At 38.2% G+C, this 26,819-nt stretch overlaps 1 protein-coding gene across 1 annotated transcript in view; it reads right to left on the bottom strand.

Moving 5' to 3' along the window:
- The window catches only part of Spx (Spliceosomal protein on the X), a 232,782-nt gene that overhangs the window by 170,711 nt on the left and 35,252 nt on the right, over nt 1–26,819 (bottom strand). The window contains exon 2 of the mRNA XM_090389423.1: nt 5,435–5,518. Within this exon, the coding sequence (XP_090245549.1) occupies nt 5,435–5,518 (84 nt within the window). The remainder of the gene's footprint in view (nt 1–5,434; nt 5,519–26,819) is intronic.

Below are 26,819 nucleotides of genomic sequence, written 5' to 3'. Positions count from 1 at the left end.
TGCAGTACTCAAGATGTGCCCTGACCATTTCCTTTTACAATAGGATAATCACCTCGTTATCTCTTCTAGCAAAATTGTTGCATATTATTCACAAACCCCAAGAGCTGTCCTGATAGCCTGTCTCCACTGTTCATAGAACTTCATATAGGACCACAATTACTTCCAGGTCTTTTTCAGTTTTCACTTCCCTGAATGTAGTACCACAGTTGGTACATTATTCTGGGATTACTGTTAGTACATTAGTCTGGAATATTAAGCGTGTTGTGCTGTCCTCAATATCATTAATAAATGTAGAAAGCAACAATCGGCCAGTATTGAAACCTGGGGGATCTGCTAATAACATTAAGAAGAGCAGTGACCACTGATAACAACTCTGTCATCTCCCACTTAACCATCCCTTTAACCATAGCAGTAACTTCTCCTTAATACACAATGCTCCAATTTGTATACAAGTCTTATGTGCAAGAATATCCAAAACCTTCCTGAAATGACATAAAAATTATTTTTTTCACCCAGTTCCTATGTTACTATGTCATAGTATCAAATTAGATTGGTCAGAGAAGATTACTACCTTAACAAATTCGTGCTGTGACATTTGTATAGCTGCATTCCTGTCTAGATGGGATGGTCTTGGATTACTTACTTAACCAGTGACTCCATTAATTTCCCTGGAACAGATGTTAAGCTAACAGGACTGTAATTACTCATGTCACCCATTGATTCCCCCTTTATTAACTGGGGATACATTTTCCATGATTATGAGGGCAAGCCTGATTCATGGATTCCTCCCATGAATCAGGATTGCCCTCATAATCATAGCTAAAAATTTGATTACCTCTTTTGCTGCATTTGTAATATAACTGATAGATCCGATCCGATCCAATCCATTACAATTGCCTTACTTATGTGTAGTTTCAACAAATTATTCTCCATTTTCCTCTCAGTTATCACAAAATCATTCAGCTTTCTGTTAAAATTTGACACTTAAGGCATCCCATCCCAAAAAATTACTCTTGTCAATGTGGATGCAAAATACCTATTCAGTTTGGTCACCAACCTGAACAGCATCATCAACATTTAAACCATTCACATCTAGTGGACCAATGTAATTCATCTCCCTCCTACTAGTGTTATGTAAATAGTCTTTGCTGCTTTTCTCAACATTCTTTGCAAAGACTTCTCATAATTATTAGTAGTAGTGGTGGTGAATAATGCAAGAAAGTACACAGCATCAGCAAAAAAAAAAAAACCCCAACACTTCACATTTCACCTGTTCATCCCACTAACAGTTTATCTAGTTCTTCCTTGAATTTATTTAAACTGTCCACTTCCACAACACCAGACCTAAGTTCATTCAACTCACGAAATTTATGCACATCCAACACCTGCAACCTCCCTTCCTCAGTTTGAATATTTGGATAGATTCCACAGCCCCCCCCCAAGTGCTCTGTTCACTTTCAGCTGAATTAATTGCTCTTCTGATTACTTTCAGTTATCATAAAATCAATTAACTACTAATATGGTTACTGTAGATACATATCTACAGTAACCATTTCTAAAACTGTGTGGGCCCAGTAAAAAAAAAAAAAAAAAGTGCAGCCATTATCAACCACTGCAGGGTGGAAGCCTCCTCAACAATTCATGCTGAGGGAAATGGACCATAATCTGCCACGCTGGTCCAGTGCGGGTTGGCAGATTGACCGTATTCAGCAGTCAGGGGCTTGAACCCCAGTCTACTCAAAGAGCGTGTGCTACTGCACTCCCGCTCCTGCCCACTCGGCTACGGAGGCCGTCCCAGTATAAAAGATTAATTTAATTTAATTTGTCAGTCTGTACGGAAAGAATAATTATACCATTCATATCAAGTGGACCAATGCGATTCATCTTGTTCCATCTGATGTTAATAGTATCAAGAATTCCTTGCTACTTTTCTTTAAACTCCTAGACAAGGGCTTCACATAATCTGCCTTCTGGGCATGCCCAACATCCTGACCCACTTGATTGCAAACTAATTTATACTTACTGTAGTACTGAGTCATGACAATTCATAATCTTCCCATCTATTTTTGATTCTCGGAAAACTAACCCATCAGTTCATCTGCCAACCATTTAAATCTATAGTCAATATATAAAGCTTTAAAGGCTAAAGTATTATCTCTCTGAACATTTCCCATTTGGCATTTCTATTTTTTATAATGCCTTGGTCCACATTATTAGCATTAGTAGTGGCATATGATACAAGAAATCAAGCCTTCTTGTATCACATCGCATCAGCCAAAAAAAAAAAAAAAAAATCCCACTTCACCTATACATTCACTTTAAAAGTTTGTCCAGTTCTTTGTTGAATCTATTTAAGCTATCAGTGAAATTGATGACTGCAGAGTTGGCTGTCAAACAGAGCAGAAAAATATAGTATGAGACAGTTACAGAGCAACGAAAAGTACTGAAGCCTACAACAGGTAGAATTCAATACGTAATAGTTTCACATATGTCAGGGAAGCCAAGGCTGCACATGAAAAAGCATTGGCTAAGAGAGCAAACAATGAGGACAAGGAATTTTTCATGTATGTGAATACAAGGAAGAAAAAAGTGAATCAGAGTGGGCCCTTGTGCACTGGGTGTGGGAAAGTAAAGTCATAGACAACCCAGCTGATGTTGCGGATGGATTGAACAGGTATTCTGCACCTGTCTTTACTGACAAAAGACCCTTTATGCCTAGAAGAGGCTGTGTGAGTGAGGATGGAGCCATATGAAATCAGTGATGTCATAATTACAGATTACTGTTTATTAGAAAAACTTTTGAGCATAAATACAAGTAAGGCTGCAGGAGTTGATGGCATATACCCTTTTAGTTTTGAGGGAGAACACAAGGGAGTCTATTCAATCACTAAAGTTAATTATGAGGGCATCTCTGAACTCGGGAGATTCCTTTGGATTGGAGAAATGCCAATGTATCACCAATACATAAAAGTGGTTCTAAGAGTGAAGTTGGTAAATACAGACCAGTTAGTTTGACTTCATTATAGGAAAATTCTTAGAGGCAATGATTAAGAGTGCCATCCAGGAACATTTAGAAAGATATGGCATTATGGAGGACATAACAATTTTGTTATTTAGATTTTAGAACAATTTTGTTATTTAGAACAATTTTGACATAGTTTATTTAGATTTTAGCAAAGCATTTGACTTGGTCTCTCATGAGAAGTTACTGTATAAGCCTGAACAGGTTGGGATAACTGGAAAAATTCTAAGAAGGACTGCTGGGTGGCAGAAGGCAGAGGATTGTGATTAATAGATATTCTTCAGATTGGTGTAATGTCAGGAGTGGGGGTCCCTCATTCTTGGACCACTGTTGTTATTCATTTTCATAAACCTTGTATTTTTTTGTATCTACCACAGGCTTCTGTGTCGTGTGATAATTTATATATATCCCATGCATCTTTCTTCTCTGCAGGAGTCTCATTAGTTCATCTGACATCCATTTAGGCCTAAATATTTGAAGTATTTCTTAGTTGGTATGAAAAGCCTAGTAGCTTCCATGATTATTTCCTTGAATCCATTTAGAATTTGCTGTTTGTAACATCATCAGTTGATCCCACTGTAGTCATCTTTATGAAAACAAAAACCCTTCCATTTATCCCTTATGGTAGTTACATCTTTAAGTAAATCCCACATCATTACACTGTGTTCACTGCCACCTAGTGGTTGCTTTACATGCAGATTCTTAATGCATGAATGATCAGAAAAATCAGATTAAGAGTATTGCTCCCTCCGGTTGTCTCTAGAACATGCTACTGTAGAAAACAATCAACTCGCAAGCCTTTCTAGTGTGCAAGGGACCAAACCACAAATTCAGTGATATCTGGGAAGTTAAAATTCCGGATTATAAGGCATTCTGATTTATTGGCCCACTGATGCTATCGAGGCAGTGTTAGGTGGGTCAGAAAACTGCTAGCTTTCGGGGGATTCATAGACTAAGATTAACAGTAGTTGCAGGCAGAGATGGAAAGTGATCCTTGCACATCTTCTGTGCAAGGTGCCCACTCTATTGGCCCACTGTACAGTTGTTTGTTGTACTCATCAGAGTCATTATGCCTAAAACATAATCCTACTCTCATTTTTGTTTCCCAGTGCTTACGTCACATCAAACTGTCCATACATGTCAAATGGATGCACTGCCTTAGATTTTATGCATTTCTTAACTAACAGCATAACCCCTCCTCCCTTTCTATCCTGTCTGTACATATTGCACTTCTCAAATTCAAATTCTGCATTCCTTATATCTGTGTGACATTGCATCTCTGATATCCCAACAATATCCACCTTTGGTGTCGTGACTTATACAAGGAGCGAGGGAATGATACCAGCAGTGGGGAAGAAGGATTGCAAAGTAGCAACACATACGACATACCCGATATTCAAAAACACTTCAAATTCATCAAATTTATTTACTATACTTCTAGCATTGGTGTGCATGTACCTGTTCTTACTCTTAGTTAACCTAACACAGCTCATGTATTTACTTGTTCCATGATAACTCCCAACAATTCTTGAAATTCCCAGCACCTTGCTTCTCATTCCAACAGAAGATGTGCAAGGATCACTTTTATCTCTGCCTGCAACTACTGTTACTCTATGTCTGTTAATCTTAGTCTGTGAATCCCCCCCCAAAGCTAGCAGTTTTCTGACCCACCTAACACTGCCTCGATAGCATCAGCAAATATTAAATATTCTTACACCCTTTCTATTTAAGTGTACCCCATCCTTGTAGAAGCAGTCTCTCCTGTTAACAAACACAGACCATGCTGTGAAAAATTCTACTCTGGTGGTTGTGCCGGAGCTTTGCACAATCTCTCCAGAGCCAAATTGATTGACAAAGCTTTCGTCATATACTTCCGCCTATCGTGTTTGGGCAGAAATGCCGACAATTTCAAATTTAACCCTAACTAGCGGCTTTTTTTTTTTTCAACATTGACCTGTACTTGTTAAGTCCACAGATCTCCTACTCTTATGTAATTAGTGTCGTGTACAACAATACACCTGTTATGCCCTTAAAAAATTATATCTGTCCACAATGTCATCAACTTTTGCCCCTAGCAGACATACCCTGGTCCTATTTCACCTATGCTGTTTTTACAAAATATTTCCCATTACCCTGACAATGGAGTCACTAACAATAACTAGCTCCTGTGGGACTAGTGTAATACACATACTGATGTTATTGTTGTAGCTCATACCAGGTCACTTAGAAAAGCTGACTTAATTTGATTGCTTTAATACTTTTTGAATCTAAAACTGTAATTTAAATAAAAATTTAAAAAATAAACAAAAGGAAAACATTTTTATTCCTCTAGTACATTTCCATATTTTACTGTGTCCCTTTGCTCACTTGTAAATGTCATATTTGCATTCTAAAATATAAGGTTCCACTTACCTACAGGACCAGCTTGAACAAAGAGTTCCCAAAGTATTGTCTCTGACACTTTTTCATCTAAGCCACCTACATATATTGTAGCATCTACAAATAATAAAACTATATTAGTTTATAAAATATAAATAAAAAGAAGATAGTATAATTATTAGTAGTAGCAAGAGATGTAAGCAAACTGGTTCATACAACATTAGAAAAAAAACAGAAAGGGGTTAAAAAAAAATCACTTCATTTGCTCATCTCTTTTAATAATTTGTTATTCATTTTTAAAATTTATTCAACCTATTAGCCACTTAAGGTGAAAGTCAGTTCCGACAATCAACTGCTCACTAGCTGAAAGCAAATGTTCATTTGCCTAACCTGTAGCTATCTGCTTTAAATTGAAAATTGGGGATGGGATACACTTAAACAGAAGGAGGTGCAAGAATGTTTACTGATGCTATCGAGGCAGCATTAGGTGGGTCAGAAAATGGCTAGCTTAGGAGGATTCACAGACAAAACTTTCAAATCTGCCACTATTGTTATCGATATAGCATATACTGTTCCTACGCAACTTGTAGCAGTGTAATTACTATCAGCACAGGATTACAAATGATAAATTATACGACTACTTACATGACTTAATAATTTAATTTATCATCTAGATCATAACATATGACAATAATATTCGTAGAGCTTTTAAAATCGATGATTTGGCATAGATAGGTAGAGGGAAAATTCGAACCAGATGTGTGGCAATAGATAGCTAAATTTATTATCTATTATAACTACAGTAAACCCCCGCTATTCGCAGGGGTTACGTTCCTAAGAAATGCCGCGAATACCGAAAACTGAATTATGGCTCCCATAGTAATAAAGGGGTTCCGTTCCAAAGTATGAAATATATAAGAAAAACTAGTCTAAAATTCTGTCTATGTATGTATTATATGTCTATGTATGTATTATGTATGTCTATGTATGTATTATGTATGTATGTCTATGTATGTATCTATGTATGTATTATAATTTTGTCTATGTATGTATTATATGGGGGCTTAGAGGGGAACAGGTATCCTGTGTGTTATCAGACACTCAGCCTAAAACACTGATGGATCCAATATCTCTCTATTACAGAAGATTTAGGAGAAGTCCGGTTGGAAGACTACTATAGAGAATTATACAAGGAGCGAGGGAATGATACCAGCAGTGGGGAAGAAGGATTGCAAAGTAGCAACACATACGACATACCCGATATTCTTCCTGATGAGGTAGAACATGCATTGAAGAAAATGAAGAATCGGAAAGCCCCCGGGGGAAGATGAAGTTACTGTAGAGTTGTTAAAATTGGGAGGAAGAGACATAACACAAAAACAGGCAAGGCTTTTCACAAAGTGCATTAGAAAAGGTGTGATGCCTAAGCAGTGGAATAATGCAATCATAGTTTTACTGCATAAGAAAGGAGATAAATCAGAAATCGGAAATTATAGACCAATTAGCTTGTTATCCCATATCTACAAGTTGTTCACAAGGGTCATTACTAACAGATTAGAAAGAATACTTGATGAGAATCAACCGAAAGAGCAAGCTGGCTTTAGGACAGGATTCTCAACTATGGATCACCTTCACGTAATATCACAGCTAATGGAGAAAGCAAATGAATATAAAACACCATTATGCCTGGCATTTGTGGATTATGAAAAGGCATTTGACTCCATACAGCATAAGGCAATGTTTCGGGCACGGGAAAGACAAGGCATAGATACTCCATATATTATGATTTTGAAGAAAATATATGAGAGTGCTACATCCTTTATTAGACTAGACAAAGACAGTAGCAAATTTAAAATCGAGAAAGGAGTTCGACAAGGAGACACAATATCTCCGAAGCTGTTTACTGCTGCCCTTGAGGAAGCCTTCAGAAGATTAGACTGGTCGCAGAAAGGAGTCAATGTGAACGGAGAGTACCTAAACCATTTACGATTTGCAGATGACATTGTGGTCATAAGCCACGATCCCAAAGAATTAGAGGAAAATCTTAATCAGTTATGCACAATTAGTAAGGATTTTGGACTAAAGATGAATATGGCTAAAACAAAAGTAATGATGAACAAGTATGCCACGGAAAGGGAAATAATGATTGAAGGAGCAGTAATTGAAAAGGTGGAGTCATATACTTATCTGGGACAAGTTATTGGCTGTAATAATGATAAATGGCTGGAAGTCAAGAGAAGAATAAATTTTGGATGGACAGCATTCAGGAAATATAGTCACATACTGAAGAGCAATATCCCAGTTTGTCTGAAACGTAAAATAATGAATCAATGTATACTCCCCACCATGACTTATGGAAGTGAAACTTGGGCACTCACCAAAAGAATGGAAGAGAAGCTAAGAACTACACAGCGAAGAATGGAACGAATTATATTGGGAATCAGACTGTTAGATAAGAAGAAAAACACATGGATTAGGCAGCAAACTCAAGTAAAGGACATTCTTATCAAAACTAAAGAACTAAAATGGTCTTGGGCAGGACACATAGCTCGAAGACATGATGACAGATGGACTAAGAAAATAACAGAATGGTACCCAAGAGGAGCTAGAAGAAAACCTGGAAGACAAAGGCGGAGATGGATAGATGAAATTCATGAGTTTTTGAGTAGTAAATGGATGGCCAGTGCTCAAAACAGAAGGAACTGGAAAGTTGCTCGAGAGGCCTTCATCCTGCAGTGGATTGAAAATGGCTGATGATGATGACGATGTATTATATGTACCTTCATAATATGACTATGTACATAGACAGTACATGGTGAAATGCAAGCATATGGCATCGAAATGAAAATAAGAAACAGTTTAATATTAAATGGAATATTTATTAGAAATTTCAAACAAATCTTTCAAACTAGCGCCTTTGCTAGCTAAAAAACTTATCCCGCCAGTGCTATCACCAGTTTCGCTAAAGTGTTGATAAAGGAGTTTTGCCTTTTCACGAATAATTAGTGAACTTAACGAAATTTTATTTTGAGTTCAGTCTTCTATTCACAGATTTAAAGCTTTTCCATTTTTTTCTAATTTAGCAAATTTTTGAAGCAATTAGTGCGTTTTTCACGGACACTATGGCGGATTTTTTCTTCCGATTTCTTGATTGATCGTACCATTGACTCAATGATTTTATAATGTTTTGTCACTGAGAAGACACTTTCACCATTAGAAATTTTGTCTAATAACTCAGTTTTATTCGCCAATGTCATTACCTTCTTTGATAATTTCACATTCACATTTCCCTTGTTATTCGTAGCCATATTTTTGTACGGGTTAGAAAGAACTTATAAAGTCACTTTCTTCTGTTAACACACTCGAAAAAGTCTGTTTTACACTGCAAAATGGTAGATTTATCAATTTTGTAAGCATATCAAATTTATAAATTGATAAATTTATTCAATTTTAGAAGCATATAAATTAAAAACAAACGACGAAACCTTCCATGGCAAGCGCATAACACATACCGAACAAGGATTAGCGAAAAACATCCACGCTCGCGATTTTGCCACCCCTCTTCCCCCACCCACTGAGCGCTGTTTCGACCGGGAAAGATAATTTTAGCCAAGCCCATGTTTTTTTTTTTTATGGCAGAAAATGTTCACGGTGCTTTAAAATTCACATTTTTTAGGTTTCATTTTATGTTAAATGAGCGACCGCGAATACGCGAAACCACGAATAGCGAGGGTTTACTGTACTTAGATTTTATAAACGTAATTTTTTTAACTCAATACATATTACAACTTAGATTTTACAAATGTAATGTTACAACATGAAACCCGGAAAATATTGTGCAAAAAGGATATGTGGAAAAGAATCCGGGTATGTCTGCCAGTGGAAAAGTTGATGACATTGTAGAACAGATATCATCTTTTAAGGGCAAAAGGGTGATATTCGTACATGTTGGCAACAACAATATTAAGAGTAGGAGAATGGTGGAATTACTTAACAAGTACAGGTCTATGTTGAAAAAAAGCCATGAGATAGGGTTGAATTTGAAGATGTCTGCAATTCTGCCCAGACACAATAGGAGGGAGTATATGATGAGAGCCTTGTCAATCAATGCGGCCTTGGAGAGAGATAGTGCAAGGCTCTTTGGGTAGAATTTTTCTCAGGCTGGTCTGTGCTAGTTAACAGGAGAGACTGCTTCTACAGGGATGGGATACATTTAAATAGAAAGGGTGCAAGAATATTTGCTGATGCTATCGAGGCAGTTTTAGGTGGGACGGAAAACTGCTAGCTTGGGGTGATACACAGATTAATTTAGGCCTGATATAGCCGAGTGGTCAGAAGCACGAGTGCAGTAGCGCACACTCTTTGAGTGGACTGGGGTTCAAGCCCATGATTACTAAATACGATTATGATTTGTATTGATTGATTTATTGTAAACTCCATTAACCTGGTGGTTGTACCGGAGTATAAACAAGAACTTTCTTTCTTTTTTTTTTTTTTTTTTTTAATAGTTTAACAGTATTTAATAGTATTTAATAGTTTAAACTACTGGTGGGATGGAAAACTGCTAGCTTGGGGTGATACAAGGACTAATTTAGGCCTAATGTAGCCGAGTGGTCAGAAGCATGAGTGCAATAGCACACGTTCTTTGAGTGGACTTGAAGTTCAAGCCCATGATTGCTAAATATGATTATGATTTGTATTGATTGATTTATTGTAAACTCCACTAACCTGGTGGTTGTACCAGAGTATACACAAGAACTTTCTTTTTTCTTTTTTTTTTTTTTAATAGTTTAACAGTAGCCGCCAACAGAGGTGATTCTTGCCCTGCTTCTATTGGAATGAGCAGCAACATGAAAAAAAAAAGGTGCTGGAGATTTCAGAGACTGCTGGGAGTCACTGTGAAACAAGTAAATGCATGGGCTCTGTTAGGGTAGCTAAGAATAAGAACAGATGCAATATACTTATGTGTACACCAATGCTAGGAGTGTAGTAAATAAATTTGATGAATTTGAAGTGCTGATCAACACATTAAAGGCAGATACTGTTGGGATATCAGAGACGTGATGTCATACATACAGATATAAGCAGTGCAGAATTGGAATTTGGGGAGCACAATGTGTACAGAAAATATAGACAAGGTAAGAAGGGAAAAGGGGTTATGCTATTAGTTAAGAAACAAAATCTAAAGAAGTGAATCCAGTTGCCATGGGTGGACAGTGCAGTGTTGAGTCAGTTTGGTGTAACCTAAGCACTGGGAAAGCAAAATTGGGAGTAGGAGTGTGTTATTAGCCTAATGACTCTGATGAGTATAATGAACAACTGAAAAGAGAAATAGAGTGGGTCAGTAAATCAGATTGCCTTATAACGGGGGATTTTAATTTCCCAGATAATCACTGGAAGTTGTGGGTTGGTCATTTGCATGCCAGAAAGGCTTTTGTGGATTTACTGAATGATTGTTTTCTACAGGAGCATGTAGTGATTCTTCATGCATTAAGAATCTGCAGATAAAGGAACCACTAGGTGGCAGTGATCAGTGTGCTGATGTGTAATTTACACAAAGAGATAACTACCATCAGGGGTAAAGGGAAGGGATTTTGCTTTCGTAAAGGTGATTACAGTGGTTTGGGACAGTTTTTAAATTCTATACAGTGGTACCAACTGATGATGATGTCACCAACAGCAAATTCTCAATGGGACGCATTCAAAGAATTAATCATGGAAGTTACTAGGCTTTTCATAGTAACAAAGAAATATTGTTCAAGGATTAGGCGTTGTTGTTATTGTTGTTATGGGAGTTTCTGCCACAAGAGCTACTTTGGCCTTATTGCGCCTACCAAAGGTAGTGAAGCTGTATATGACTGCTCTGGGAGCAGTCAAAATTGATTATACATTTGAATTCGTTTTAGGTACAAAAAGAATTTGGAGAGGTTTGCATTATTACTTATGATGCAGCTGAGTGACAACGGTTCTTGTAAATTTGACAAGGAGCTGAAAATACACTGTCGGGCATTGTTAAACAAGCTACATTCAACCACTGACAGTAAAGTATATGCTTTACTGTCAGTGGTTGCAAGCAGTGCGTACACTGCGGAGGATCGTTTCCTGTGAGCAAAAAAAGATGAGTGAGGTGAGTATAGCCTATTCGGCTTCTGGCTAGGATTACTACTTCTTTTCTATTTTTACACAGGCTGGAATTCCATAATAGTGGTTCAGGTTTCAGCTGAAACAGCTTGTTCTGTGTTTGATTTTTCCACATAAGTGCCCACTGCTCCATACATTTTCTCTGGATATTGCATCTACAATCAGTATACGGAACAAGATCATTTGTTGAGGTTATGCTGGAGGGATGTTTTGCAGCATTATCTGCACATTCATTTTATTTAATACCCCTGTCCCCTGGAATCCAAGAGAAGAAACAGTTTGCTGATGTTCGTGAAGAAGTATCAGTGCATGCCTTAAGAGTTTTAGCAAAGGATTGTGAGGTGTCGTGTTTTTTAGAGCTGAGAGAGCACTTTTGGAATTGGAATCTGTATATATGATGCTTTTATTGATTGACAGGAGTGAAATATATTCCAAGACAAGCTTAATGGCATGAAGCTCAGCAGTATAACTGCTGCATTCAGCAGGAAGTACAGTAAACCCCCGCTATTCGCGGTTTCGCGTATTCGCTGATTTAATATAAAATGAAACAAAAAAAAATGTGAATTTTAAAGCGCCGTGAACATTTTCCGCCGTAAAAAAACATGGGCGTGGCTAAAATTATCTTTCCCTGTCAAAACAGCGCTTGGTGGGTGGGGGGAGAGGGGTGACAAAATCGCGAGCGTGGATGTTTCTTGTTTGCTTTTAATTTATATGCTTATAAATTGAATAAATTTCTCAATTTATAAATTGATATGCTTACAAAATGATAAATCTGCCGTTTTGCAGTGTAAAACAGACTTTTTCGAGTGTGTTAACGAAAGAAAGTGACTTTATTGTGAACAAGTTCTTTCTATCCCGTACAAAAATATGGCTACGAATAACAAGGGAAATGTGAAAAGACCAAAGGTGATGACATTAGCGAATAAAATTGAGTTTTGATAAAATTTTTAATGGTGAAAGTGTCTCCTCCGTGGCAAAACATTATAAAATCAATGAGTCAGCTGTATGATCAAACGAGAAATCGGAAGAAAAAATCCGCCGTAGTGTCCGTGAAAACGCACTAATTGCTTCAAAAATTTGCTCTGTATGCTCTGTAACTTGTAATGTTAAATTAGAAAAAATAGGTTTTTTAGCTAGCAAAGGCTCTGGTTTGAAATTTCTAATAAATATTACATTTAATATTAAATTGTTTCTTATTTTCATTTTGATCATATTCTTGCATTTCACTATGTAAATAGTCATATTATGAAGGTACATATAATACATACATAGATAAAATTTTAGACTAGTTTTTCTTATATATTTCATACCTTGGAACAGAACCCCTTTATTACTATGGGAGCCATAACTCAGTATTCGCGTTTTCGGTATTCGCAGCATTTCTCAGGAACATAATCCCCGCGAATAGCGGGGGGTTTACTGTATAAGTGAAATAGTTCTATTAGGGAAGATAGCAGCTGCACCCACTTTATTACAAGACTTAGAGCCATCAGTGTAAATCTTAGAAAAGAGGGAATAATTCTGTGTATGGACAAGATGTAGCTGTTGGATGTTGATATCTGATATAGTACCTTTTCCCCCACTGCTCAAAGTAATAATCACAAGAAGGCGTGAATGTAATCCACGGAGGATCTGGATCTCTTAAGTCTCTGAGAACATTATGAAGTTGAATATTCCAGCATTCTGTTAGATTCTGGAATCTGATACCAGTAGGCTGAGTTGTTCTTGGTTTGTTTGCATAGTGGATTATGTACTGAGGATCATGTAGTAGTGGCCAAATAGGATGTGTGGAGTGGCTTTTAATTTTAACAGAGTAGGTCAATAATAACATCTTTCTTCTGATATTCAGTGGAGGTTCGTGGGCCTCAACATACAGACTTTGAACTGGAGATGTTCTGTATGCACCCAGGGCAATCCTAAGAGCAGTGTGTTGGATGGGAGCAAGACGAGACAAGACTCTCTCTCTAGCAGAGTCATAAAAAGGTGCTCCATAATCCAGCCGAGATCTAATTAGGGATCTGTACAGACGGAGCAAAGTGTAACGGTTTGCACCCCATGATGTACTGGAGTTTACCCGGAGTAAATTCATTTTCTTAATGCAAGTAGTTCGTAGGTGTTTGATGTGATCTTGGAAATTTAGCTTCTTATCGAAAATTAGCCATAGGAGACGAATATTGTTCATGATTGGAATAGGATGACTGTCCAAGAGTAGCTCAGGATCTGGATGGATTTTGTGCTTGTTGCAGAAGTGGATAGCTGTAGACTTTTTCTTTGATAGCCTGTATCCATTTTGGGTCATCCACAGTTCAAAATTATTTATTGATATTTGTAAGTGCCTCTCAATATAATTCATATTTTGGGAATGACAGGATAAGGTAAGATCATCAGCGTAGAGATATGAGTCAACAGTGTTTGGAATTCCGTTTGTGATATTATTGATTCGTATTGCAAGAGTGGCACTGAATACAGAGCCTTGTGGCATTCCTTCTTCTTGTATGTATGTATGTTTGTGACAGAGCCTGATGGTATCGGACTTGGAAAGACCCGTGGCGAAGGAAGTTTTGAATAAAAGATAGTAAATGACCTCTCATATCAATAGAATGGAGATCCTTTAGGATTCCATAATGCCATGTGGTATTGAAAGCTTTTTTTATATCAAGACAAACCACAACCGATGTTGATTTCTAATAAACGCATTTCTTATGTTTGATTCCGCTTTTACCATAAGATCTAAAGATGATCTATTCTTCCGAAAGCCAAACTGATTGCTGCTGCTGATTGTTTCTTTTCTCAAGGTACCATGTTAATTAACAGTGCACCATTTTTTCTAAAGTTTTACTCAAGCAGATGGGGCTCAGAGGGAACAGGTATCCTGTGTGTTATCAGGAAATCTCTCTATTACAGAAGATTTAGGAGAAGTCCGGTTGGCCTGCTTCCCTAAAATCCACACATGCACACCTCGATGGTAAGCCCTGTTACTTCACTTAGGTGGCAACGAACGTGTAGAGTGGTTCTCTTCAAGACGCCTGGTCAGCGTGAAGAGGAAAAGACCAAACCCTCCAGCATATGACAGCACAACATAACAAATGGCCCTCAGTCCCCAGCAGCTTTCACTCTCCTTATTATGGCAGCGAGAGGATCAGAGTCCCCAGCAGCTTTCACTCTCCCTATTACGGCAGCGAGAGGATCAGAGTGGAAGCAGAGGGTGCTAAGAATCTCTGGGTACGACTAGGCTGCCATGCACGGAAACTGAACTTGGCCTGTTATAACGTAAGATCACTCATCAGTGAAGACAAGATATTAGAGCTGGAAAAGGAATTAGAAAATGTGAATTGGAATATCATCGATTTGGCTGAAACAAGAAGAAGAAATGAATCACTTATAAATTTATCAAGTGGAAATCTGCTGTACATCAATGGAAACAGTGAAAGGAGTGAAGGTGGAGTTGGGTTTCTGGTCCATAAAGATTTTAAAAACAACATTTTGGAATTCAAAAGTACATCACCAAGGGTGTCAAGACTAATACTCAAGATTTCTAAGAGGTACAAGCTAAAAATTATAATAATTTATGCACCACCATCGAGCCATGATGACGAAGAAGTTGAAGAAATGTACACCGAAACTGATCAACAACTAATGAAATCGACTTCATCCTCACTAACAGAAGATATATTGTGAATGATGTTACCGTCCTGAATAAGGTAAATATTGGAAGTAATCACAGAATGGTAAGATGTTCACTTGATATAGATGTAGGAAAGGAAAGGATAAAACTGACTCGAGTAAATAATACAAAGGTCTTTGAGATAACAGAGGAGGAGGAGGAGAAAAAGCAGTATGTACTCCAACTTAAGAAAAAGTCTGATTTTCTGCAGACTGCTCAGGACCAAGATATTGACGAGGAATATCACAACTTTCTGAAAGTGATAAAGCCCAAGAAACCTATAGGGAAACAGAAATCCAAAGAAGAAAAAATTAGTCAAGAAACGCTTGTCATGATGAACCGAAGATGACAAATGAAGAGCAAGAAAAACACTGACAGGGAGAAAATTGAGTATACTGAGTTATGCAAAGCCATTAGAAAGAGACTCAGAGAGGACATAAGAAGATTTAACACAAGAAAAGTAGAACAAGCATTAAGGGAAAACAAAGGATTTAAATTAGCAGCCATAAGCAGTAATACAGAAAGAAAAATGATACTGAAACTGAAGAATAGCAATGGTTTACTTATAAACAGCAGAGAAGGCATAATTCAAATAGCAGAAGACTACTATAGAGAATTATACAAGGAAAGAGGGAATGATACCAGCAGTGGGGAAGATGAATCTCAAATTAGCAACACCTACGACATACCCAATATTCTTCCTGATGAGGTAGAACACGCATTGAAGAAAATGAAGAATCGGAAAGCCCCGGGGGAAGATGAAGTTACTGTAGAGTTATTAAAATTGGGAGGAAGAGACATAACACAAAAACTGGCAAGGCTCTTCACAAAGTGCATTAGAAAAGGTGTGATGCCTAAGCAGTGGAACAATGCAATCATAGTTTTGCTGCATAAGAAAGGAAATAAATCAGAAATTGGAAATTATAGACCAATTTGCTTGTTATCCCACATCTACAAGTTTCACAAGGGTTATTACTAACAGATTTGAAAGAATACTTGATGAGACTCAACCGAAAGAGCAAGCTGGCTTTAGGACAGGATTCTCAACTATGGATCACCGTCACGTAATATCACAGCTAATGGAGAAAGCAAATGAATATAACACACCATTATGCGTGGCATTTGTGGATTATGAAAAGGCATTTCACTCCATACAGCATAAGGCAATGTTTCGGACACTGGAAAGAGAAGGCATAGATACCCCATATATTATGATTTTGAAGAAAATATATGAGAGTGCTACCTCCTTTATTAGACTAGACAAAGACAGTAGAAATTTAAAATCAAGAAAGGAGTTCGATAAGGAGACACAATATCTCCGAAGCTGTTTACTGCTGCCCTTGAGGAAGCTTTCAGAAGATTAGACTGGTCGCAGAAAGGAGTCAATGTGAACAGAGAGTACCTAACCCATTTACGATTTGCAGTTGACATTGTGTTTATAAGCCACAATCCCAAAGAATTAGAGGAAAATCTTAATCAGTTATGCACAGTTAGTAAGGATTTTGGACTAAAGATGAATATGGCTAAAACAAAACTAATGATGAACACGTATGCCACGGAAAGGGAAATAATGATTGAAGGAGCAGTAATTGAAAAGGTGGAGTCATATACTTATCTGGGACAAGTTATTAGCTGTAATAATGATAAATGGCAGGAAGTCAAGAGAAGAATAAATTTTGGTTGGATAGCATTCAGGAAATATAGTCACATACTGAAGAGCAATATCCCAGTTTGTCTGAAACATTAGCATTAGCTTTAGTAGAGGCAATTGATGCAAGAAAGCAAGCTTATGCAGCATCAGCCAAAAAAAAAAAAAAAAACCACTTCCACTTCACCCCTCTGTTCGTTCAAAATACCTGTCCAGCTGAGCCTTAAACTTATTTAGGCTATCAACTTCCATGACAAGGGATGGAAGTCTGTTCCACCAACCAACCACTCGCTGGCTAAAAGCAAATTTCCGCACGTCTAGCCTTTCCTCAATTTGAATTTATGCCCTCTCAGGTGATTATTCTGAGCGAGAGGAAGAATCCCATCAGCATTGATCATGCTCAAACCATTCAATGCTTTATACACCTCTATCAGATCACCTCGCTGGTGCCTAGTCTCCAGACACTGTAATTTGCAAAACTTAAGCCTTTCTTCGTAAGAGCACCCCTTTGTTCCATTCACTAATCTTGTTGCCCTTCTCTGTACTCGTTCCAGCAGCTCTACATCCTTCTTGAAATGAGGCCTCCAGACCTGTATACAGTACTCTAGGTGTGGCCTGACCATTGCCTTATACAAGGGAATAATCACCTCCTTATCCCTGCTAGAAAAATTCCTATATATCACTGACAATACACCATGAGCTACTCTTGCAGCCCATCTGCACTGCTCAGAGAACTTCATATCTGCCTGCACCACCACCACCCCCAGGTCCTTTTCATTCTCTACCACTGTCAGTGTAGTACCACAGAGTTGATACGTTGCTCTGGGGTTGCTGTTTCCCATGTGTAGTATTTTACATTTGTCAATGTTAAACTTCATTTGCAACCTGTCAGCCCATCTGCTCAACCTTTCCAGATCCTGTTGCAGCAGCATAGTGTCAGTAGTGTCCTTGACAACCCTGCCTACCTTTGTATCGTCTGCAAACTTCGACATTAAGCTTGATATACCATCATCAATATCATTTATGAATACAGAAAACAATAATGGACCCAATACTGAGCGTGTTGGGTCCATTATTGTTTTATTGTTATTATTATTATTATTATTAATACCATTATTATTGAAACGTAAAATAATGAATCAATGTATACTCCCCACCATGACTTATGGAAGTGAAACTTGGGCACTCACCAAAAGAATGGAAGAGAAGCTGAGAACTACACAGCGAAGAATGGAAGAGAAGCTGAGAACTACACAGCGAAGAATGGAATGAATTATATTGGGAATCAGACTGTTAGATAAGAAGAGAAACAACACATGGATTAGGCAGCAAACTCAAGTAAAGGACATTCTTATCAAAACTAAAGAACTAAAATGGTCTTGGGCAGGATACATAGCTCGAAGACATGATGACAGATGGACTAAGAAAATAACAGAATGGTACCCAAGAGGAGCTAGAAGAAAACCTGGAAGACAAAGGTGGAGATGGATAGATGAAATTCATGACTTTTTGGGTAGTAAATGGATGGCCAGTGCTCAAAACAGAAGGAACTGGAAAGTTGCTCGAGAGGCCTTCATCCTGCAGTGGATTGAAAACGGCTGATGATGATGATGATGATGACATCGAAATTGAGTCTTCTAGATGAGCAGAAAACCCACTACACTATTATTATGGGGGACTTCAATGCTAAGGTTGGAAAAAGACAAAACAGTGCAGAAAGGCGAGATATAGGAAATTTTGGAATTGGTGAAAGAAATGAAAGAGGTGAAAGACTTGTGGAATTTGCAGAATCTCAAGGACTGTTAGTAATGAACACTCTTTTCAAGAAAAGGGTGAACAGAAAGTGGACATGGAAGAGTCCAAATGGATTAATTACTAATGAAACCGACTTCATCCTCAATAACAGAAGATATATTGTGAATGATGTTACTGTCCTGAATAAGGTAAATGTTGGAAGTGATCACAGAATGGTAAAATGTACACTTGATATAGGTGTAGGAAAGGAAAGGAAAAAACTGACACAAATAAATAATACAAAGGTCTTTGAGATAACAAAAGAGGAGAAAACACAGTATGTAGTAGTAGTAGTAGCAGTGGCATTTGATGCAAGAAAGCAAGTGTATGAGCTTATGCAGCATCAGCCAAAAAAAAAAAAAAAAATCACACCATTCCCTCCAAATGCCTGTCCAGTTCCTCCTTAAATTTATTCAACCTATCAACTTCCACAACGACAGATGGAAGTTTGTTCCAGCAATTAATTAACCACCCGCTGGCTAAATACAAATTTCCGCACATCTAATCTACATCCGTCTTTTCTTAATTGAATTTATGCCCCCTTAGGTTCGTAATCTGAACAAGTGGAAGGATCCCATCAGAATTCAGCGTGCTCAACCCATTCAAGGCCTTATATACCTCAATCAGATCACCGCGCAGGTGCCTAGTCTCCAGCCACTGCAATTTGCAGAACTTAAGCTTCATTCCCCTCACCAATCTTATTGCCCTTCTCTGCCCTTCACTCAAGTAAATCTACATCTTTCCTAAAATGAGGCCTCCACATCTGTACGCAGTACTCAAGGCGTGGCCTGACCATTGCCTTATACAGAGGGATAATCACCTTTTCCCTGCTAGCAAAATTCCTATATATCATTGACAAAACCCCATGACCTGCCCTGGCAGCCTGTCTGCATTGCTCGGAAAACTTCATATGTGACTGCACAATTACTCCAAGGTCTTTTTCAATTCTTACCACCTTAAGTGTAGTACCACACATTTGGTACGTTTCTCTGGGGTTACTTCTACCCATATGCAGTACTTTGCATTTGTCAAGGTTAAACTTCAGTTGCCACTTCTTAGCCCATCTGCCCAAATTATCTAGATCCTGTTGCAGTAGCACACTGCCATTACTGTCATTAACAACCCTGCCAACCTTTGTATCATCTGCAAACTTCGACATTAAGCCTGATATACTTTTATCAATATCATTGATAAATATACAAAACAACAGTGGACCTAACACCGAACCCTGTGGGACTCCACTAATAACATTAGTCCAAGAAGAGCAGCACCCATTGATTACCACCCTCTGTCTTCTCCCACTTAACCATCCTTTTATCCACTGTAGCAACTTACCCTTAATACCATTCTGCTCCAATTTGTACAATAGTCTTCCATGCGGAACAGTGTCAAAAGCTTTCCTGAAATCCAAATATATGATATCAAAATTATTTTTTGCATCCAGTTCCTTTGTAACCATATCATAATATTCTATCAAATTTGTCAGACAAGACTTTCCCTTAACAAACCCATGCTGTGTCCGAATTATTGCTGCAGTCTTGTCTAGATGATCCTGCAATGCATCTTTAACCAGGGACTCCATTATTTTACCCGGAACAGAAGTTAAATTAACTGGTCTGTAATTACTCGTGTCACCCTTTGATCCCCCCCTTTGTGAATTGGGGATACATTTGCACATCTCCAGTCCGTGAGAACCTCCCCTGAGTCCAAGGAAGCTCTCGTAATTATGGCTAAGGGTTTGCTTAGTTGCTTTGCCACCTCCTTTAATATAACTGGATAGATCCCATCCACCCCAGGTGCTTTTCTTATGTATAACTTTAACAATTTCTCCTCCACTTTGCTTTCAGTTATTACAAAATCATTAAGTATCCTGCTACAATTTGATAACCTTCTGCCATTTTCAAACCTTAATAATTCCTCATGTGTGAATGTAGATGCAAAATACTCATTCAGTTTGCTATCTGAGCAAGATCATCAACAGTCAAACCATCGATGTCAAGTGGACCAATCAGATTCATCCCCTTCCTTTTAGAGTTTATATAAGTAAAGAAATCCTTGCTGTTTTTCTTAGCATCTTTTGCCAAGGATTTCTCGTAATTTGCCTTCACCTGCCTAACCTCCTTTGTCACCTGATTACAGACTAGCTTATATCTGCCATAGGCTTCTGAGTCACTTGATAATTTATATGCATCCCTTGCATTTTTCTTCTCTATTACGAGTCTCATTAGTTCATTTGATAACCATTTAGGCCTAAACCTTGAACAATATTTCTTAATAGGTATGAACCTTTTTGTAGCTTCCACGATTAATTCCTTGAATGCTTCACACTTAGAATTTACTGTTGGTAACATCGTCAGTTGATCCCACTGTACAGAATTTAAAAACTGTCGGAGACCACTGTACTCACCTTTACGCATGCAAAAACCCTTTCCTTTACCCCTGATGGTAATTAAATCTTTAAGTAAATCCCACATCAGTACACTGTGATCACTGCCACCTAGTGGTTCCTTTATCTGCAAATTCTTAATACACGAATGATCACTGCTGATAACCAGATCAAGAATATTACTTTCTCTGGTTGCCTCTCGAACATGCTGCTGCAGAAAACAATCATCCAATAAATCCACAAAAGTGTGACTAGTGTGTGAGTGACCAACCCACAAGTTCCAGTCAATATCTGGGAAGTTAAAATCTCCCATTATAAGACATTCCGATTTACTAGCCCACTCTATTTCTCTGTACAATTGTTCATTGTACTCATTCGAGTCATTAGGCCTATAACACACTCCTACTCTTATTTTTGCTTTCGGACTGCTTATGTCACACCAAACTGACTCAACAGTGCACTGTTCATCTATATCAACTGGATGCACTTCTTTTGATTTTATGTTTCCCTTAATTAACAGCATAACTCCTCCTCCTCCTCCCTTTTCTATCCTGTCTATCCTTTCTGTACACATTGTACTCCCCAAATTCCAGTTCAGCATTCCTTATATCTGTGTGACACCACGTCTCTGATATCCCAACAATAACTGCCTTTGATGTTTTGACCAACACTTCAAATTCATCAAATTTATTTACTATACTTCTAGCATTGGTATATATGCAAGCATACATGCTCCTACTCCTATTCTTAGTTACCCTAACACATCCCACATACCCATTTCAGGATGACTGCCATCCATCCCTGAAACCACCAACACCCCACGCTCCAGGTCGCTACTTATTCTAATAGAAGTTGTGCAAGAATCACCTTCACCTCTGCCTACAGCTACTGTTAAACTACTAGTCCTTGTATCCTCCAAGCTAGCAGTTTTCCGACCCACCTAACACTGCCTCAATAGCATCAGCAAATATTCTTGCACCCTTTCTATTTAAGTGTATCCCATCCCTATAGAAGCAGTCTCTCCTGTTAGCAAGTACAGTCCAGGCTGAAAAAAAATTTACCCCTTGAGCCTTGCACATTCTTTCCAGGGCCAAATTGATCGACAAGGCTCTCATCATATACTCCCTTCTATTGTCTCTGGGCAGAATTGCAGACACTTTCAAATTCAACCCTAATTCTCGGCTTTTGTTCAACAGTGACCTGTACTTGTTAAGTAATTCTGGCGGTCTCCTATTCCTAATATCATTAGTGCTAACGTGTACAACTATATCACCTTTTGTGCCCTTAAAAGATAATATCCGCTCTACAACATCATCAACCTTTGCCCCTGGCAGATATACCCTGGTCCTGTTCCACCTCTCCTTTTTACAAAGCATGTTTCCTGTTTCCCTGACAACAGAGTCTCTAACAAATACTAGTTCCTTTTGGAACAGTGCATTCTGCCTTGGGGGTTGCCGCTGTGTTGCGTGATGCCCAAGTGCAAGCTCTGGCGTTGGTCTGGGCAGCTCAGAGGTTGATGGCCCCCTCACTTTTAATCCTTCGAGGGCATCCACCCTGTCCTTCAAGCTCTCATATAGGCCCATAACAACGCTGAGTTGTCGCCTGATTTCCTTACACTCCTTACTTTGCGCACATGCAAAGACATCCCCCATGGCAATGTCATGTTCCGTTCCAGAGAGTTCGGCAAACATTTCACAAGTTGCACATTTTTTTAGGCTGTGATGCGTTGGAGAATCGGCCCGCTCAGTTCTCCCCCGAGTCACAGCACTCCTGCCATTTTGAGCCCGTTGCTTTGCTAGTTTGGGGCATGATACTTTAAATTAATAAAATCAATAAATTAAATCAATTAAATAAATTAATTCAATAAATTACTGGAACTTAAGAACAAGTTTGAGCTTCTGGAGACTGCTCAAGATCAAGATATCGACGAGGAATATTATAACTTTCTGAAAGTGATAAAGCCCAAGAAAACCTATACGGAAAAAGAAATCCAAAGAAGAAAAAAATTAGTCAAGAAACACTTGTCATGATGAACCGAAGACAACAAATCAAAAGCAAGAAAAACACTGATAGGGAGAAAATTGAGTATACTGAGTTATGCAAAGCCATTAGAAAGAGACTCAGAGAGGACATAAGAAGATTTAAAACAAGAAAAGTAGTACAAGCATTAAGGGAAAACAAAGGATTTAAATCCATTAACAGTAATACAGCCATTAGCAGTAATAGAGAAAGTCAAATGATACTGAAACTGAAGAATGGCGATGGTGTACTTATAAACAGCAGAGAAGGCATAATTCAAATAGCAGAAGACTACTATAGAGAATTATACAAGTTGCAGGGGAATGGTGCCAGCAGTGGGGAAGATGGATTGCAAAGTAGCAACACATACGACATACCCGATATTCTTCCTGATGAGGTAGAACATGCATTGAAGAAAATGAAGAATCAGAAAGCCCCGGGGGAAGATGAAGTTACTGTAGAGTTATTAAAATTGGGAGGAAGAGACATAACACAAAAACTGGCAAGGCTCTTCACAAAGTGCATTAGAAAAGTTGTGACACCTAAGGAGTGGAATAATGCAATCATAGTTTTGCTGCATAAGAAAGGAGATAAATCAGAAATTGGAAATTATAGACCAATTAGCTTGTTATCCCACATCTACAAGTTTCACAAGGGTTATTACTAACAGATTTGAAAGAATACTTGATGAGACTCAACCAAAAGAGCAAGCTGGCTTTAGGACAGGATTCTCAACTATGGATCACCTTCACGTAATATCACAGCTAATGGAGAAAGCAAATGAATATAAAACACCCTTATGCCTGCATTTGTGGATTATGAAAAGGCATTTGACTACATACAGAAAAAGGCAATGTTTAGGATACTGAAAAAGACAAAGCATAGATACATATATATTATGATTTTGAAGAAAATATATGAGAGTGCTACCTCCTTTATTAGACTAGACAAAGACAGTAGGAAATTTAAAATTGAGAAAGGAGTTCGACAAGGAGACACAATATCTCTGAAGCTGTTTACTGCTGCCCTTGAGGAAGCTTTCAGAAAATTAGACTGGTCGCAGAAAGGAGTCAATGTGAACGGAGAGTACCTAAACCATTTACGATTTGCAGATGGCATTGTGGTCATAAGCCATGATCCTAAAGAATTAGAGGAAAATCTTAATCAGTTATGCACTGTTAGTAAGGATTTTGGACTAAAGATGAACAGAAAGAAAGGGAAATAATGATTGAAGGAGCACTAATTGAAAAGGTGGAGTCATATACTTATCTGGGACAAGTTATTAGCTGTAATAATAATAAATGGCTGGAAGTCAAGAGAAGAATAAATTTTGGATGGATAGCATTCAGGAAATATAGTCACATACTGAAGAGCAATATCCCAGTTTGTCTGAAACGTAAAATAATGAACTGATGTATACTCCCCACCATGACTTATGGAAGTGAAACTTGGGCACTCACCAAAAGAATGGAAGAGAAGATGAGAACTACACAGCGAAGAATGGAACGAATTATATTGGGAATCAGACTGTTAGATGAGAAGAGAAACAATGATGTGATCATTAGGCAGCAAACTGAAGTAAAGGACATTCTTATCAAAACTAAAGAACTAAAATGGTCTTGGGCAGGACACATAGCTCGAAGACATGATGACAGATGGACTAAGAAAATAATAGAATAGTATCCAAGAGGAGCTAGAAGAAAACCTGGAAGACAAAGGCGGAGATGGATAGATGAAATTCATGAGTTTTTGGGTAGTAAATGGATGGCCAGTGCTCAAAACAGAAGGAACTGGAAAGTTGCTGGAGAGGGGCCTTCATCCTGCAGTGGATTGAAAATGGCTGATGATGATGCTGGTTAGACATATCAGTCTATAGTCGTATGGAGCCGAGTGATCTTTTCCAAGTTTAGGGATAGCTATTACATGAGAATGTTGGCAGGAACAGGGGAATGTGTGTGTTTAGAATAGACCGTATTGTAGAATTTTAGGAGTGAGGACAGAGATTTCTCATGTAGATGTTTCGGCATTATATAGTAAATACCGTCAGGGCCAGGGGTGCTGTTTCTAGAGGTATTTATGGATTCTTTCAGTTCAGATAGTGTGAGTGGTTGATTATAGGGCAAAGGATAGGTAGTTTTGAAATTTAGTTTGGATTTCTCAGCTTCGGTTTTAATTTTTTGGAATGATGGCTGGTAAGCTATTGAGGTGGACAACTCAGAGAACACAGTTCCTAAGGTGTTTGCAATTTCTGTGTGATCAGAGATCTCCTTCCCATTCCAGTTAAGAATAGCTGAAAGTGATTTAAGATATTTGCCATTCAACTGCCTTATTTTTTTCCAAATTATTCTGGATTTGGTATCTTTGTTAATTGTTGAAGCGAATTTTATCCAAGAGTCTTTTTTTGGCTTTTCGGTGTATGTATCGTGCTTTGGCTCTAAGTCTTTTATAATTAATAAGGGTGACAGTGGTTGGGTATTTGCAGAATTGGTTCCATGCTGCATTTTTTCTCTTTTAACCGAGTAACAGCCTTTATTCCACCAATGATTGATATTCTTGTGGTTTCCTAGTTGAGACTGCGGGATGGCAATTGTTGCAGCTCTAAGTATCTGTGCTGTTTTATGCTCTGTGACGCTATCGATGGGAGAAGACTCAATGATGTGATCATTAAAAGAGACATAATTTTTATATTTTGCCAATTCTGCTTTGGAAAATTTCCTTTTCGTTTGGGTTTCAGTTGTTTTAGAATGGATGGTTTGAATTCAGCATATCGTTTGGGTTTCAGTTGTTTTAGAATGGATGGTTTGAATTCAGCATATTACAGGATAGTGATTGCTGTTCAGAGGATTGTCATGCATTGTCCACTCGACACTTGGGAAGAGGATAGGAGAGCATAGCGAAAGATCTATTGCCGAGGTTGAACCAGTAGGAAAATGAATGTAAGTGGATAAGCCAGTGTTCAGTAACGTTAAATTCTGTCTGTCTACTAACATTTCAATGAGCTTTCCACGTCCATCTGAGACTGGAGATCTCCATAATGGATTGTGACCGTTAAAGTCTCCTAACAGGAAGATGGGAGATGGTACTTGCTGTTGTTGTGGTGGTGTTGTTTTCTGGCGCAAGGGCTACTTAGGCCACATTGCGCCTCTCAAATTAATTGAGTTACTTATGATAACTGCACGGTGAGCAGTTAGAAACGGCCATACATTTTTATTTGTTTTATATAGAAAAAGAATTCAGAGAGATTTGCTTCTTTACCTATTATGCTATTCAGAGAGAGAGAGGTTGCTGTAGATCTGAAATGAAACTAAAAGACATTTGTCGGGCATTGCTGAACAAGTTACATTCAAGGAGTATAATGTTTTACTGTAAGTGGTTGCGAGCAGTGCGCACACTGCGGAGGATCGTTTCCTGTAAGCAGATAGAGATGTGTAAGGTGAGTGTGACCTATACGAGTTCTGGCTAGGATTACTTCTGCTTTTCTATTTTTACGAAGGCTAGAAGTCCATAATTGTGGTTCAGGTTTTATTTGGAATAGTTTGTTATTTGTTTGCATTTTCCACAGAAGTGTCCATTGTTCTATAGATGTTCTTCGAATATTATGTCTATAATCAGGATATGGGACTAGGTCATTTGTTGAGGGAGGATATGATGGAAGGATATTTAGCAGCACTGTCTGCACATTCGTTTCCTGGAATACCACTGTGGCCAGGGATCCATGAAAAGATAACAGTTTTCTGATGCTCACGAAGATGCATCAGCTTATGTT

Source organism: Mastigoproctus giganteus, unplaced genomic scaffold (genome assembly GCF_048544385.1).
Source record: "Mastigoproctus giganteus isolate SK-2022 unplaced genomic scaffold, ASM4854438v1 scaffold_16, whole genome shotgun sequence".
In the NCBI taxonomy this organism is placed as follows: Eukaryota; Metazoa; Arthropoda; class Arachnida; order Uropygi; family Thelyphonidae; genus Mastigoproctus; species Mastigoproctus giganteus.
Note: the sequence above shows the minus strand (reverse complement) of the source record. Positions and strands in the feature narration are given on the sequence as shown.